General features: G+C 45.7%; 1 protein-coding gene across 1 annotated transcript in view; it reads left to right on the top strand.

The window, feature by feature from the left end:
* The window catches only part of slit3 (slit homolog 3 (Drosophila)), a gene marked incomplete in the record, with an annotated part of 622921 nt that overhangs the window by 571249 nt on the left and 37557 nt on the right, over window positions 1-14115 (top strand). Inside the window, 1 exon segment of the mRNA XM_037675457.1 lies at window positions 9882-10012. Within this exon segment, the coding sequence (XP_037531385.1) occupies window positions 9882-10012 (131 nt within the window).

Raw genomic sequence — 14115 nt, 5'->3', positions numbered from 1 at the left:
TACCTGTATAAATAAAGGTTGATTGATAAGTGAGTGTCTAGGTTGTATATTAAAATTAGGGCCCAGGACCCCACCAGCCATGGAGATGGATGATTCTCCCCGTAGCTCAGTAGTGCACCTGAACCCCAAAACCCTGTTTGAGTGATGGTGTGGTGGAGTGGGCGGAGGAGGACGTCGGGATGGGGATGTGAACTGAGGTGGCAATGCCCCACCAGGGGACCAGCTCCCCCACTGACCCCAATAGGCACCCCCACTCTCCGAGATCCACCAGGGGAGAGAGGCTCTAACAGAGATACCTAGGAGGAGGTGGCAGCCGCACCACCAGGGATCAAGGCCATGGACCGGCACATAGACCCCGAGGACCAACCAATTATTAAAAATTATCCCATGCTGTTTATATATGCTTCCATTAGGTGAAATTATTAAAGTAAAGAGTATTGGCCCAAGCACCGAGCCCTGAGGAACTCCATGACTAACTTTGGTGTATGAAGAAGATTTATTATTTACATTTACAAAATGGAATCTATCAGATGGATATGATTTTAAACCATTTTAGAGCTGTTCCTGTAATCCCAATATCATATTCAAGCCTCTGTATTAAAATATTTTGATCAACCATATCAAAAGCAGCACTGAGGTCTAACAGGACCAGTATAGACACAAGTCTATTGTCTGAGGCTATGAGAATATCATTAGTGACTTTTACTAGTGCTGTGTGTGTGCTATGATAAGCTATAAACCCTGACTGAAACTCTTCAAACTGATTCTTTCTTTGTAGATGTTCACACAACTGACCTGCAACTATTTCCTCTAGAATTTTTGAGATGAAAGTTAGATTAGATATAGGTCTATAGTTGGCCAGAATTTCTGAATCAAGGTCAGTCTTCTTAAGTAAAGGTTTAATTACAGCAACCTTAAAGCGCTGTGGTACATAACCATCCATTAAAGACAAATTAAGTAGATCCAAAATGTGGACATTAATTAGGGGAAATACCTCTTTAAACAGTCTGGTTGGGATGGGATCTAGCAGACATGTGGATGGTTTGGATGAGGTTATTATTTTTGACAATTCAGACAGCTCAACAGGACAAAAACTGTCCAAACATAAATCAGGCTCCAGTGAAATTTTTAATGTTGCCTCATTTCACATGGGACTAGTGATAGTAGAAGTAAAGATGGTTTGAATTTTCTCTCTAATTGAAATAATTTTATTTATAAAGAATCTCATGAAGTCATCACTAGTTATAGTTGTAGGGATACAGGGTTCAACAGAAATGGGACTTTTAATTAGTCTAGCAATAGTACTAAACAGAAACCTAGGGCTATTTTAATTCTCTATTAAAGATGATTAATATAGAGTTCTAGCTTTACGGAGAGCTTTTTTATATGTTAGCAGACTATCTTTCCAAGTTAAATACAATTCTTCAACATTAGTAGAGTGCCATTTTCTCTCCTGGTTTCTAAATGCCTGCTTTAAAGTACGTAACTCAGAATTGAACCAAGGAGCCAGTTTTCTTTGATTGATTACTTTCTTTTTCAGTGGAACAATTTTATTAAGTGAAGTTTGCTTTGAAGTTGTAAGATGATCAACTAGATGATCTAAGTCACTGTTCTCTGATGCATTACTCTACAAGACAGAGGAAAACATTTATGGAAGAAATTGTATAAATTTGGTTGCAGTTTTTTCTGATAAGCACCTGCTGAGATGAAATTAACTCTCAGTGACTGTGTAGTCATTTAATGCAAACTCAAAGGTTATTAAAAATGGTCAGACAGAATAGGATTTTGAGGAACTATTACCAAGTCCTTAATCTCTATACCATAGATCAGAACTAAGTCAAGAGTGTGATGATAAGAATGAGTAGATGTGCGGGCGTTTTGGGTAAAACCAAATGAGTCTACTAAAATATTAAAAGCTATGCTTAAGCTATCACGTTCAATATCTACATGAATATTGAAATCACCCATTATGATTATTTTATCAGTATTTAGTAGTAAGTCAGTTAAGAATTCTGAGAATTGGGACTAAAACTGAGAGTAAGCACCTGGTGGACGATCTATAACAACTAGTAAAAGTGGCTTTTCTGATTTCCATTTTGGATGAGAAAGACTGAAGGACAACAATTCAAATGCATCATAACTAATAACTGGTTTGGCATTAATCAATAATCCTGACTCTAAGAGAGAGCCCAGACACCCTGCGGGGAAAGCTCATTTCAGCCGCTTGTATTCGAGATCTTGTTCTTTTGGTCACAACCCCAAGCTCATGACCATAGATGAGGGTAGGAACGTAGATCGATCGGTAAATTGAGAGCTTCGCCTTTTGACTCAGCTCTCTCTTCACCACGACAGACCTGTACAGCGCCCGCTTCACTTCAGACACTGCACCTATCCGCCTATTGATCTCACATTCTATTCTTCCCTCATTTGTGAACAAGACCCAAATATACTTGAACTCCTCCACTTGGGGCAGGACCTCCTCCATGACCCAGAGAGGGCACTCTACCCTTTTCAGGCTCAAGACCATGGCCTCGGATTTGGAGTAACTGATCTTCATCCCAGCCGCCTCGCACTCAGCTGCGAACCACTTCAGCGAAAGCTGTAGATCACAATCTGATGACGCCAATATTACCAAATCATCTGCAAAAAGCAGGGACACAATCCTAAGGCCACCAAAACAGATCCCCTCAACACCTTGGCTATGCCTAGAAATGCTGTCCATAAAATTTATGAACAGAATCTGTGACAACGGGCAACCTTGGCGGAATCCAGCTCTCACCGGGAACAAGCCCGACTTACTGCCGGCAATGCATACCAAGCTCTGACACCAGTCATACAGGGACCTAACAGCCCATATCAAAGGGCCCGGTACCCCATACTCCAAGAGTACCCCCCACAGGGTTCCCCGAGGGACGCGGTCGAACGCCTTCTCCAAGTCCACAAAGCACATTTAGACTGGTTGGGCAAACTCCCACGCACCCTCCAGGACCCTGCTGAGAGTGTAGAGCTGGTCCAGTGTTCCACGGCCAGGACGAAAACAGCACTGCTCATTCTGAATTTGAGGATCGACTATCCGACAGTCCCTACTCTCCTGAACCCTCGAATAGACCTTACCAGGGAGGCTTAAGAGCGTGATCCCGCTGTAGTTGGAACACACTCTATGGTCCCCTTTTTGAATAGGGGGGGCCACCACCCCGGTCTGCCAATCCAGGGTAACTTCCCCCGATGTCCACGCAATATTGCAGAGTCACGTAAGCCAACACAACCCTACAACATCCAGAGCCTTAAGGAACTCCAGGCAAATCTCTTCCACCCCTGGGGCCCTGCCACCGAGGAGCTTTTTAACCACCTCGGTGACCTCAGCACCAGAGATTGGAGGGCCCGAGCCAGAGTCCCCAGACTCCGCTTCCTCAGTGGAAGACGTGCCGGTGGGATTGAGGAGGTCTTCAAAGTATTCTGCCCACCGACCCACGACATCCCAGGTTGAGGTCAGTAGTACCCCACTCCCACTATAAACAGTGTTGGTGGTATACTGCTTCACCCCTGAGATGCCGAATGGTGGACCAGAATCGCCTCAAAGCCATGCGGAACTCATTTTCCATGGCCTCTCCAAACTCCTCCTATGCCTGAGTTTTTGCCTCAGTGACCACCCGAGCCACATGTCGCTTGGACTGCTGGTACCCATAAGCTGCTTCTGGCATCCCACAGGCCTAAAAGGCCCGATAGGACGCCTTCTTCAGCCTGACAGCATCCCTCACTGATGAAGTCCACCACCGGGTTCGAGGGTTGCCACCGCAACAGGCACCGACAACCTTGCGGCCCCAGCTCCGGTAAGCCGCCTTGACAATAGAGGCATGGAACATGGCCCACTTGGACTCAATGTCCCCCACCTCCCTCAGAACATGTTCTAAATTCCCCCATAGGTGGAAGTTAAAGCTCCGTCTCACAGGAGACTCTGCCAGACGTTCCCAGCAAATCCTCACAATACGTTTGGGTCTGCCAGGTCTAACTGGCATCCTCCCCCATCACCGGAACCAACTCACCACTAGGTAGTGATCAGTGGACAGCTCCACCCCTCTCTTCACCCGAGTGTCCAAGACATGTGGCCGCAGATCAAATAAGACGACGACAAAGTTGATCATCGAACTGCGGCCGAGGGTATCCTGGTACCAAGAGCACTTATGGACACCCTTATGCTTGAACATGGTGTTCGTTATTGACAATTCATGACGAGCACAGAAGTCCAACAACAGAACACCACTCGGGTTCAGATCAGGGGGGGCAACCACACCCCTCCAGGTTTCACTGTCATTGCCCACATGAGTATTGAAGCCCCCCAGCAGAACGAAGGAGTCTCCAGGAGGTGAACTTTCTAGTACCCCCTCCAAGGACTCCAAAAAGGGTGGATAATCTGAATCTGCTTCTGTAGTCGAGGATCAGACTGCCAGGGTCCCTGCCCTCGGCCACCACCCATCCCACATTGCACCCAACCCCTTTGGCCCCTCCCACAGGTGATGGGCCCATGGGAAGGGGGACCCACATCTCCTCTTCAGTCTGTGCCCGGCCGTGCTCCATAGGTAAAAGCCCAGCCACTAGGCACTCGCCCACATGCCCCACCTCCAGGCCTGGCTCCAGAGTGGGGCCCGGTGACCCATGTCCGGGTGAGGGAACATCAAGTCCATTTCTTTTTCTCATCATTGGGGTGTTTGGCCTGCACTTTGTCTGGTCCCTCACCTAGGACCTGTCTGCCTTGGGTGACCCTACTAGGGGCGTAAAGCCCCTGACAGCATAGCTCCTAGGATCAGTGGGACACTCAAACCCCTCCACCACAGTAAGGTGTCAGCCCAGGGAGGGGAGTTCTAGGAACATGCAAATTTAAATAATTATTAAGCCGTGGGCATCCACTGTTCAGAATCTGTGCTCATTCTGCTCCGGCTGTGTGCAGCTTTCTTGTAGTACAAGAATCAGCCAGCAGATGGTGTTCACAGAATAGAGCTTATATCAACACACACATACTGCAAGATCATCATGTCTTCATGAAGCTTCGCTGTCTAACTCGTGGTTACAGCCATTATACCTTCAAAATGAATGCAATAACTAAGCATAATCACTGGACAGAACAGTGCCAAACACCTACGTAACTGAAATTATTAAAAAAATTCTTTACTGGTAAAACCCTGTCTTATCTAGGTCATGTGATCAAAAGTCAAATGGTACCAATAGAATGTGGTAAATATTAATTAAATTAGTACCATTTATTTTTATTGGTAAACACTATTGTTAACACCTGCTGTTTTTAAATGTACTTAATAAATAAATTTGACATGATTTCTGCTCAACAAAGAGCTCATATGAGCAGGATGGGGGAAGAGCCCCTCCTTCCCCGATGTCTCCTCAGTTCTTTTTAATGCCCCTGTTTAAGCTTAAATTAGATACTGGTATTTAAACACATATCTACCATACATATATATTTTTTAAACTTTAATACAAATATTTATTTACTGACTGCTTTAAAAATAAATCTGACATCTTCTCCACCGCTGTGCTCTCATGATGGAAGGGGAGGGGGGGAAAGACACTTCCGCTTCATGTTCAGATGTGATTTTAAAATGAGATCATGATATTTAAATGTGTATTCACCGAGACAAAAAAGATGTCACACAGAAATAAATTTAAAACTTTTATTAAAACATGTACCAGACAATTTGCTTTTGTGAATGAGTCTCAAATCCTGACCATCGACACGTTGATGCAGCTTATGATCAACAGCTCTGCCTCCTCTGTCCTCCTCTTTAGCCAATCACTTTTAACATGAAAGCTGCATGCATTGAAATTGTTGAATGTTGAAACATTTTGAAATAGCATGAAATTCTCTGTGCATTTTCCAATATCGCTGAACAAATTAACAGGTTTGTACATGAAGTGCAAAATCTAGTAACATGGGAACTATCTGAAGAAATTACTGCACGTGTATATTGGGGGTTGGTCCTCGAAAATACCTCTTTAATCATCCAGGTTAGACTTCTGGTCAGATGATGACATATTGAGTGGAGTTATGGTAGGAATTTGAAACCGTGAGCAAGAGTCCCTGTATAGCTAATTACCCGAGTGCATTCTTTCTGTGTCACTAATGCCTGCCCCCATGAGGGGCGGGGTGCCGGGAGCAATGAGCTCCCGGCTCTGTCAAAGGAAAATGTTAGTCAGTGGCAGGAAACTACCAAGAGATGGCAGGGAGTCTTTCAAAATAAAATCTAAAATAAAAAATTTGAAAATTATGAAAAAAATACATACACAAGATGCTCCGCCTGTATTCACAATCTCATTCTTTCGGTCACTACCCAGGGCTTATGACCATAGGTGAGGGTAGGAACGTAGACTGACTGGTAAATAGAGAGCATTGCCTTACAGATCAGCTCTCTCTTCACCAAAATGGACTGGTACAGAGTCCACAAAATGGTAGATGCTGCACCAATCCGTCTGTCAGTCTCACACAACAATCTTCCCTCACTTGTGAACAAAACCCCAAGATACTTGAACTCCTCCACTTGAGGCAGAACCTCACCCTCGACCTGAAGAGAACAATTCACCCTTTTCTGGTTGAGGAACATCACTTCAGATTTGGAGGTGCTGATTCTCATCCCAGCTGCTTCACACTCGGCTGCGAACCACTCCAGTGAGAGCTGAAGATCATGACACAATGACACCAACAGGACCACATCATCTGCAAAGAGCAGAGATGGAACCCTGAGGCCACCAAACTAGAAACCCTCCGCACCCTGGCTGCACCGAGAAATTCTGTCCATAAAAGATATGAACAGAATCATGACAATAGGCAGCCCTGGTGGAGTCTAACTCCCACCCTGAAGGGGCCCGATTTACTACCGGAAATGCGAACCAAACTCTCGCACTGCTTGTATAGGAACTGAACAGCCCATAGCAACGTTTCCCCCAATCCCAAACTCATGGTGCACACCCCATAGTGTACCCCAAGGAACACGGTCAAATGCCTTCTCTATGTCCACAAAACACATGTAAACTAGATGGGCAAACTCCCTTGATCCCTCGAGGACCCTATTGAGGGTCAAAAGCTGATCCAGTGTTCCAGAGCCAGGACACATAACCTGCATTGTTCCTCCTGGTTCTGAGTTTTGACCAATGATCGGACTCGCTTCTCCCATGGGCATCTGTGGCTGAGTGGTTAGAGCAGTCGTCCTCCAATACGAGAGTTGAGAGTTCAATTCCACCAGCAGTCACATGTCAAAAGTGTCCCTGGGCAAGACACTGAACCCCTAAATTTCTCTGATGTGTGGCCCATCGGTCGGTGTATGAATTTGATAAAGCACTGATTATTCTTTGTATAGATCTAGTAGAGTGCTGTATGAATATATAAATGAGGACACAGATTGCAGTGTAAAGCGCTTTGATTATCTTGATCAGATAGAAAAGTGCTATATAAATGCAGTTCAGTTACCATTTACCATACCCCTGAATAGGCATTACCAGGGAGGCTAAGGAGAGTGATGCCTCTATAATTGGAGCATACCCTCCAGTACCCCTTTTTGAAGAGGGAAACCACCACCCCAGTCTGCCAATCCAGTGGTACTACCCTCGATGTCCATGCAACGTTGCAACGGTGTGTCAATCAAGATAGCCCCACAACATCCAGAGCCTTAAAGAAATCAGGGTGAATCTCATCCACTTCTGGAAACCTGCCGCCTCGTGGCTTTTTAACTACCTCGGCGACCTCAGCCACGGTTATGGATGGACCAGCCCTAAAGTCCCCTGACTCAGCTTCCTCCATGGAAGACATGCTGGTGGGATTGAGAAGGTTGGGGAAGTATTTCTTCCACTTCCTGACAGCATCACTGGTTTAGGTCAACAGCACCCACCTTCACTGAATACAGTGTTAGCAAAGTGCTGCTTTCCCCTCCTCAGCACCTGATGGTTTGCCAGAATCTCCTCAGAGCTGACCAAGCATCTCTATCCAAGGCCTCACCAAACGCCTCCTGCATCCAAGCTTTTGCCTCAGCAACAGCCAGTGCTGTGTACCGCTTGGCCCTCTGGTACTCCTTAGCTGCCTCCAGAGTCCCACTGGCCAACAAGGCCCAATAGGACTCCTTCTTGAACTTGACAGCCTCCCTAACCTGGTGTATCCACCACCAAGTTTGTGGATGGCCACTGCAAGAAGCACCAACAAACCTAACCACAGCTCAAGGCAGCTACTTCAACAAGTGAGGCACGGAACATGGACCACTCAGACTCAATGTCCCCCACCTCAGCTGGGATACAGTTAAAGCTCTCCCGGAGGTGTGAGTTGATGATCTCTCTGACAGGTTTTTCTGCCAGGCATTTCCAACAAACCCTCACTACATGTTTGGGTTTGCCGGGTCTGTCAGGCATCTTCCCCCGCCATCTGATCCAACTCACTACCAGGTGGTGATCGGCTCCTCTCTTCACCTAAGTGTCCAAAACAAATGGCCACAAATCAGATTACACAACTATGAAGTCAGTCATCGATCTGCGACCTGGGGCGTCCTGGTGCCAAGTGCACTTATGAACACTGTTATGTTCGAACATGGTGTTCATGATGGACAAACTATGACTAGCACAGAAGTCCAACAACAGAACACTGCTCAGGTTCAGATCAGAGAGGACATTCCTCCCAATCACACCCCTCCAGGTCACACCATCATTACCAAACAGGTAAACAAGTCTCACTTGTAAATGAGTCTTTGAGGCTCAATGTGATTTATCTGTTTAAATAAAGGTTGAATGAATTACCCACGTGGGCATTGACGTCCCCCAGAAAATCAAATGAGTCCCCAGCTGGCTCACTTTCCAGCACCACTGCCAAGGACTCCAAGAAGGCCAGATACTCTGAACTGCCATTTTGCACATAAGCACAAACAACAGTCAGAGCCCATATCCCCACCTGAAGTCATCTACCGGGGAAAACTTTTACACACAGGCACCAATTCAGGAGGCTACAAGTAGACTCACACCATGGGCAACTCCAGAGTGGAATAAGGTCCAGCCCATCTCAAGGAGATTGGTTCCAGAGCCCATGCTGTGCATCGAGGTGAGCCCAACTATATCTAGTCGGTACCTCTCAACATCACGCACAAGCTCAGGCTCCTTCCCCACCAGAGAGGTTATGTTCCATGTCCCAAGAGCCAGCTTTGGTAAGCCAGGGTCATAACACCAAGGTCCCCGCCTTCAGCCACTGCCCATGGCATCATGCATCCGACTTTTATGGCCCTTCCTGCAGGTGGTGGGTCCACAGGAAGGCAAACCCATGTTGCTCCTTCAGGCTGAGCCCGATCTGGCTCCATGGGTAGAGGTCCGGTCACCAGGTGCTTGCCAACGAGTCCCTCCCCCATGCCTGGCTCCAGGGTGGGGCCCCAGTAACCCATGTCTGGGCAAGAGACACTGAGTTTCCTGTTTTTTTTTTGTTCATATCCATCTAAGTCTTCTGAATCGCTCTTTGTCTGACCTGTCACATAGGACCAATCTGCCTTGGGACACCCTACCAGGGGCAATAATAACTGCCCCGACAGCATGGCTCCTAGGATTCGTGCGCACAAACTTCTCCACCACAGTAAGGTGGCAATTCAAGGAGTAGTTAATTATAAATAAGTGAATTATGTACAATGTCTTTATTTAAAAGAAAGTTGAAACAAAGTGTCAACACACTTGCATTTATTGTTTGGGTTTTTATTATTATAATAAAAAATGTTGGACAATTTGTTTTTATATTTTCCTTTATGTATATTGTTTCTTTTTTGTGCAAACAATAAAATAACAAATATGCCACTTGTTTACAGTATATCATAATAAATCAAATTTGTATTTGTCCAAATCTTTGGTTTTCTATATTCCAGGTGGCTACAGCTAAAGATTATGGAATTTTGTTATACAAAGAGGACCATGACCCGCTGGCCCTGGAGCTTTACCAAGGACATATACGACTCATTTATGGCATTGCTAGCTACCTACCAACTACAGTGTACAGGTAAGTCATTCCACATAAAATTCAATCAGTGCAACCTGTACTTCTCTTGATCTCATTTAAACATACCATACCATACCATACCATACCAATTTATTTATATAGCACTTTAAACAGTGACAAAGCACACCAAAGTGCTGTACAGGGACAAACAGAACAAGCACACAGCAACAGATTACATAACAGAACACCAAAAACGTAGAAACCAACAAAAACAGGAATGGATAACAACAACAACAACTGCAACATGACCAACACAATGTGATGCACACAGACTCAGCACAGATCACACAGTGCTAAAAGCCAGGGAATAAAAGTGTGTTTTTAAGCGAGATTTAAAAACTGTGAGGGAGGGGGCCTGTCTAACGAGCAGAGGTAACTCATTCCAAAGTCTTGGGCCTGCTACAGAGAAGGCCCTGTCACCTCTGCGCTTGAGACGGGTTCCTGGGACTGTTAGGAGCAACTGGTCTGCTGATCTGAGAGAACGTGGTGGGACATATGGCTGGAGCAGATCAGTAAGATAGGAGGGGGCAGAGCTGTTTAGTGATTTATAGACATACAAGAGTATTTTGAATTTGATTCGAAGGTGAACCGGAAGCCAGTGTAGGGAGGCCAAAACAGGAGTAATGTGCTCTCTTTTGCTTGTGCTGGTCAAAAACAGGGCTGCTGCATTTTGGACCAGTTGGAGTCTAGCTATGGAGGTCTGACTGATACCAAAAAAGAGTGAGTTGCAATAGTCAAGCCTGGATGTAATGAATGCATGAATTACTGTCTCCAGGTTATTTTTGGACAATATGGGCTTCAGCTTAGACAGTCGCCTCAGCCGGAAAAAGCAGGATTTAACAATCATATTTACATGATTGTTGAGTTTCAGAGAAGGGTCAAGTATCACTCCTAGATTAGTGACTCTTTGTTTCACTAACGGTGACAGAATGGATAGGTCGATGCAGTGGTTGGTGATTGTGTCATTGGGAGGAAACAGCATAACTTCAGATTTCTTCTCGTTGAAACTCAAGAAATTTAAAGCCATCCAATCTCTGATGTCAGCCAGGCAGTCCAGTAACGGCTGAATAGAGCGAGTACCGTTGAGTCTGAGGGGGAAGTAGATTTGGCAGTCGTCGGCGTAGAAATGAAAAGGTATGTTATGTTTCCTGAAAATAGCACCTAGTGGCAGCAGGTATAAAGAAAATAAAAGAGGACCAAGGATGGAACCTTGCAGTACCCCCCATTTAAGCGCTGCCGAGGCTGAACTAAAATCTTTGATGGAGACACAAAAGGACCTGTCAGCGAGGTAAGATCTAAACCATTCGAGGGCTGACCTAGTGATGCCCACCCACTGCTCTAACCTCGCAATGAGGATCTCGTGGTCGATTGTATCAAAGGCAGATGTGAGGTCCAGTAAGAGAAGGAGCACAGAATCACCAGCGTCTGTGAATAGGAGAATGTCGTTAAAAACCTTGAGAAGAGCAGTTTCAGTGCTGTTGAGAGGTTTAAAGCCAGACTGAAATAGCTCTAAGATGGCATTATCCTCTAGAAAGCATTTCAGCTGGGACTCCACTATTTTTTCCAGTAGTTTAGTGACAAATGGGAGTCTGGAGACAGGCCGGAAGTTGGACATGACTGAGGGGTCAAGGCTAGGTTTTTTCAGGAGAGGTTGGACAGCAGTATGTTTAAAAGTTATTGGCACCACACCTGAGGCTAAGCTGCTGTTCACAATGCCAAGAACAGGAGGGCCCAGAACAGGAAGAAGCTCCTTCAGGAGTCAAGGGGGGACAACGTCAAAAGGGGAGCCAGATGGCTTCATGCCGCACATGACCTGCTCCAGGGAAGACAGAGAGATGGGCTCGAAGTGGTCAAGAACAGCAACACAATGAGATGGGATGGACGGATCATGAGCAGGTGGAGAAATGAGTGCCCGGGTGTTTGCAACTTTTTCAGAAAAGAAATGGAGGAAGTTTTCACACAGCTCAGTTGAGGCTTCTAGAGGTGAAGGTTCACTGAGGTGTAGAACTGAGTTCAGGGTGGAAAAAAGGGCTCGGGGGTTGTGGGAGTTTGAGGCAATTATCGCAGAAAAGAACTTCGATTTGGCGGCTTTAACTGCCTTCTGATAATGACGCCAACTCTCCTTTAGGATTTGAAAAGAAACCTGCAGCCTGTCTTTCCTCCACCTGCGTTCAGCTCTTCTACACTGCTGTCTAACGGCTTGAGTGACGTCATTAAGCCATGGTTATGATAAAAGTTTTGTTTTCCTGGTTTTAACGGGAGCAACACGGTCCAGAATATTTAAGCAAACAGAGTTAAGCTGAGAGGTTAGCTCCTCGGTGGAGAGAGACACTGAGAGCTGATCGATCCTCTCAGAGCTAAAAGTTTCAGTAAAACGTGCAGCAGTGAAACGGTTAATGGCGCGTGAAGTACGTGCAGAATCACATGACTTAGCAGTAGGACAAGGCGGGATGATATCAAACAAGACAGGCATGTGGTCTGAGAGAACGTTGTCACCGATTACCAAATTACAAACAGAGACATCACGTGTTAAAATGAGATCCAGAGTGTGACCATGTTGTTGTGTGGGACCATTTACATGTAGAGTTAAATTAAATGAGTCCAACAAATCAAGGAAGTCCTTCACTAACGGCTTCTCCTGACAACAGACGTGAATATTAAAGTCACCAATGATAATAAAGTGATCATATCTTGGTGTGATGTAAGCCAGAAAGTCAGAGAATTCACTTATGAAGTCCTTGGAACGAGGGGGGCGATAAACAATCGCGCACAGAACGGGAGGAGAATGTCAGAGTTCAAAAGCACTCAGCTCAAAACTGGAGCAGGGCATGAGGGTGGACAACTGTTTACAGGAAAAGTTTGATTTAAATACAGTTAATATTCCACCACCCCGCCGACCTGATGGCCACAGGGCATTAAAACACAGACAGTCAGGAGGTAAAAGTTCCACCAAGGGACTTGAATCACCCAAAGGCAACCAGGATTCCGTGAGAAAAAGAAAATCTAGTCCCTCGTCTTTAAAAAAGTCATTTAGAATAAAAGTCTTGTTGGCAACAGACCTTGTGTTGATGAGGCACGTCCTGATCTGGTCCGACACAGAACCAGCCATGGTGGGGTTGGTGCGCGCCAACGGTTGCAGATTTTCAAAAACAGCGCCTCTAGGACGGTCCAAGCGCCGGGCCGGTAGACAACACCCATATTTTTCCTGGTCCGGGCACGTAGGAAGCTGGCTGTGGAAACGTTGACCACGCAGAGCTTTGAGTTTTACCAGCCGGCCGGCACGTTTACCCTGGCGTCTTGATCGATATCTCCGAGAAGGCAGGCTTGGGGCCCAGCGTAAACAAGCACGCACGTCTGCCAGAAGGGGTGGAAGAGGGGGGGGGTCCCGAGTCACGATCAAAATGGTCCGAATCAGCGACAGCAGAAACAGACAATCGAAGATCGAGGAGCTGTTGTCGGTCATACACAAGCAGCGAGTTGATATCCCAGACAAAAAAACGAAAAAATCAAAAATAATCCAAACAGTATCGTCAGAGGTAGATTGCAGGCCATGTACACTGGCGCCATCTTACCGGAAGAATACAAAGTGCCTAAAATGTTGTATTGCAATGGTTTATTGTCTGGGTGTCCAAATACTTCTTTAAAAAGTCTTCAGTTAATCCAAAATGTTGCTGCCAGAGTCTTAACTGGAGTTAGTAGGAGAGATCATATCTCTCCAGTTTTAGCTTCTCTCCATTGGTTCCTTGTCAAATCCAGAATAGAATTAAAAATCCTGTTTTTAACCTACAAAGCTCTCAACAACCTATCTAAAAAAGTTAAATCTGGTCCTCTGGACATTCAAAAAAACAAAACAAAGCAAATCAACAAAAAATGTAGAAACGTTTCGTCTCGCATCCGAGAGACTTCCTCAGTCTGAGGAGCTGTATTCAGCTCAGTCTCTTAAATAGCACCGTCTTTCTGCCTGGCTCCTGAGCTAGTGGGGACGCTCAGGAGCCAGGCAGAAGGAGAAATCCCACACAAGACAGGCTCTAGAGTAATGTGGATATCCAAACTGGGCCTTCCTGAAAGCAGAGAAGAAACCCAAACAGGACTCCAGTCAGCCA

The sequence above is a fragment of the Nematolebias whitei genome, chromosome 4, assembly GCF_014905685.2.
Source record: "Nematolebias whitei isolate Nwh7 chromosome 4, NemWhi1, whole genome shotgun sequence".
Lineage (NCBI taxonomy): Eukaryota > Metazoa > Chordata > Actinopteri > Cyprinodontiformes > Rivulidae > Nematolebias > Nematolebias whitei.
This window is presented reverse-complemented; position numbering and strand designations above follow the sequence as displayed.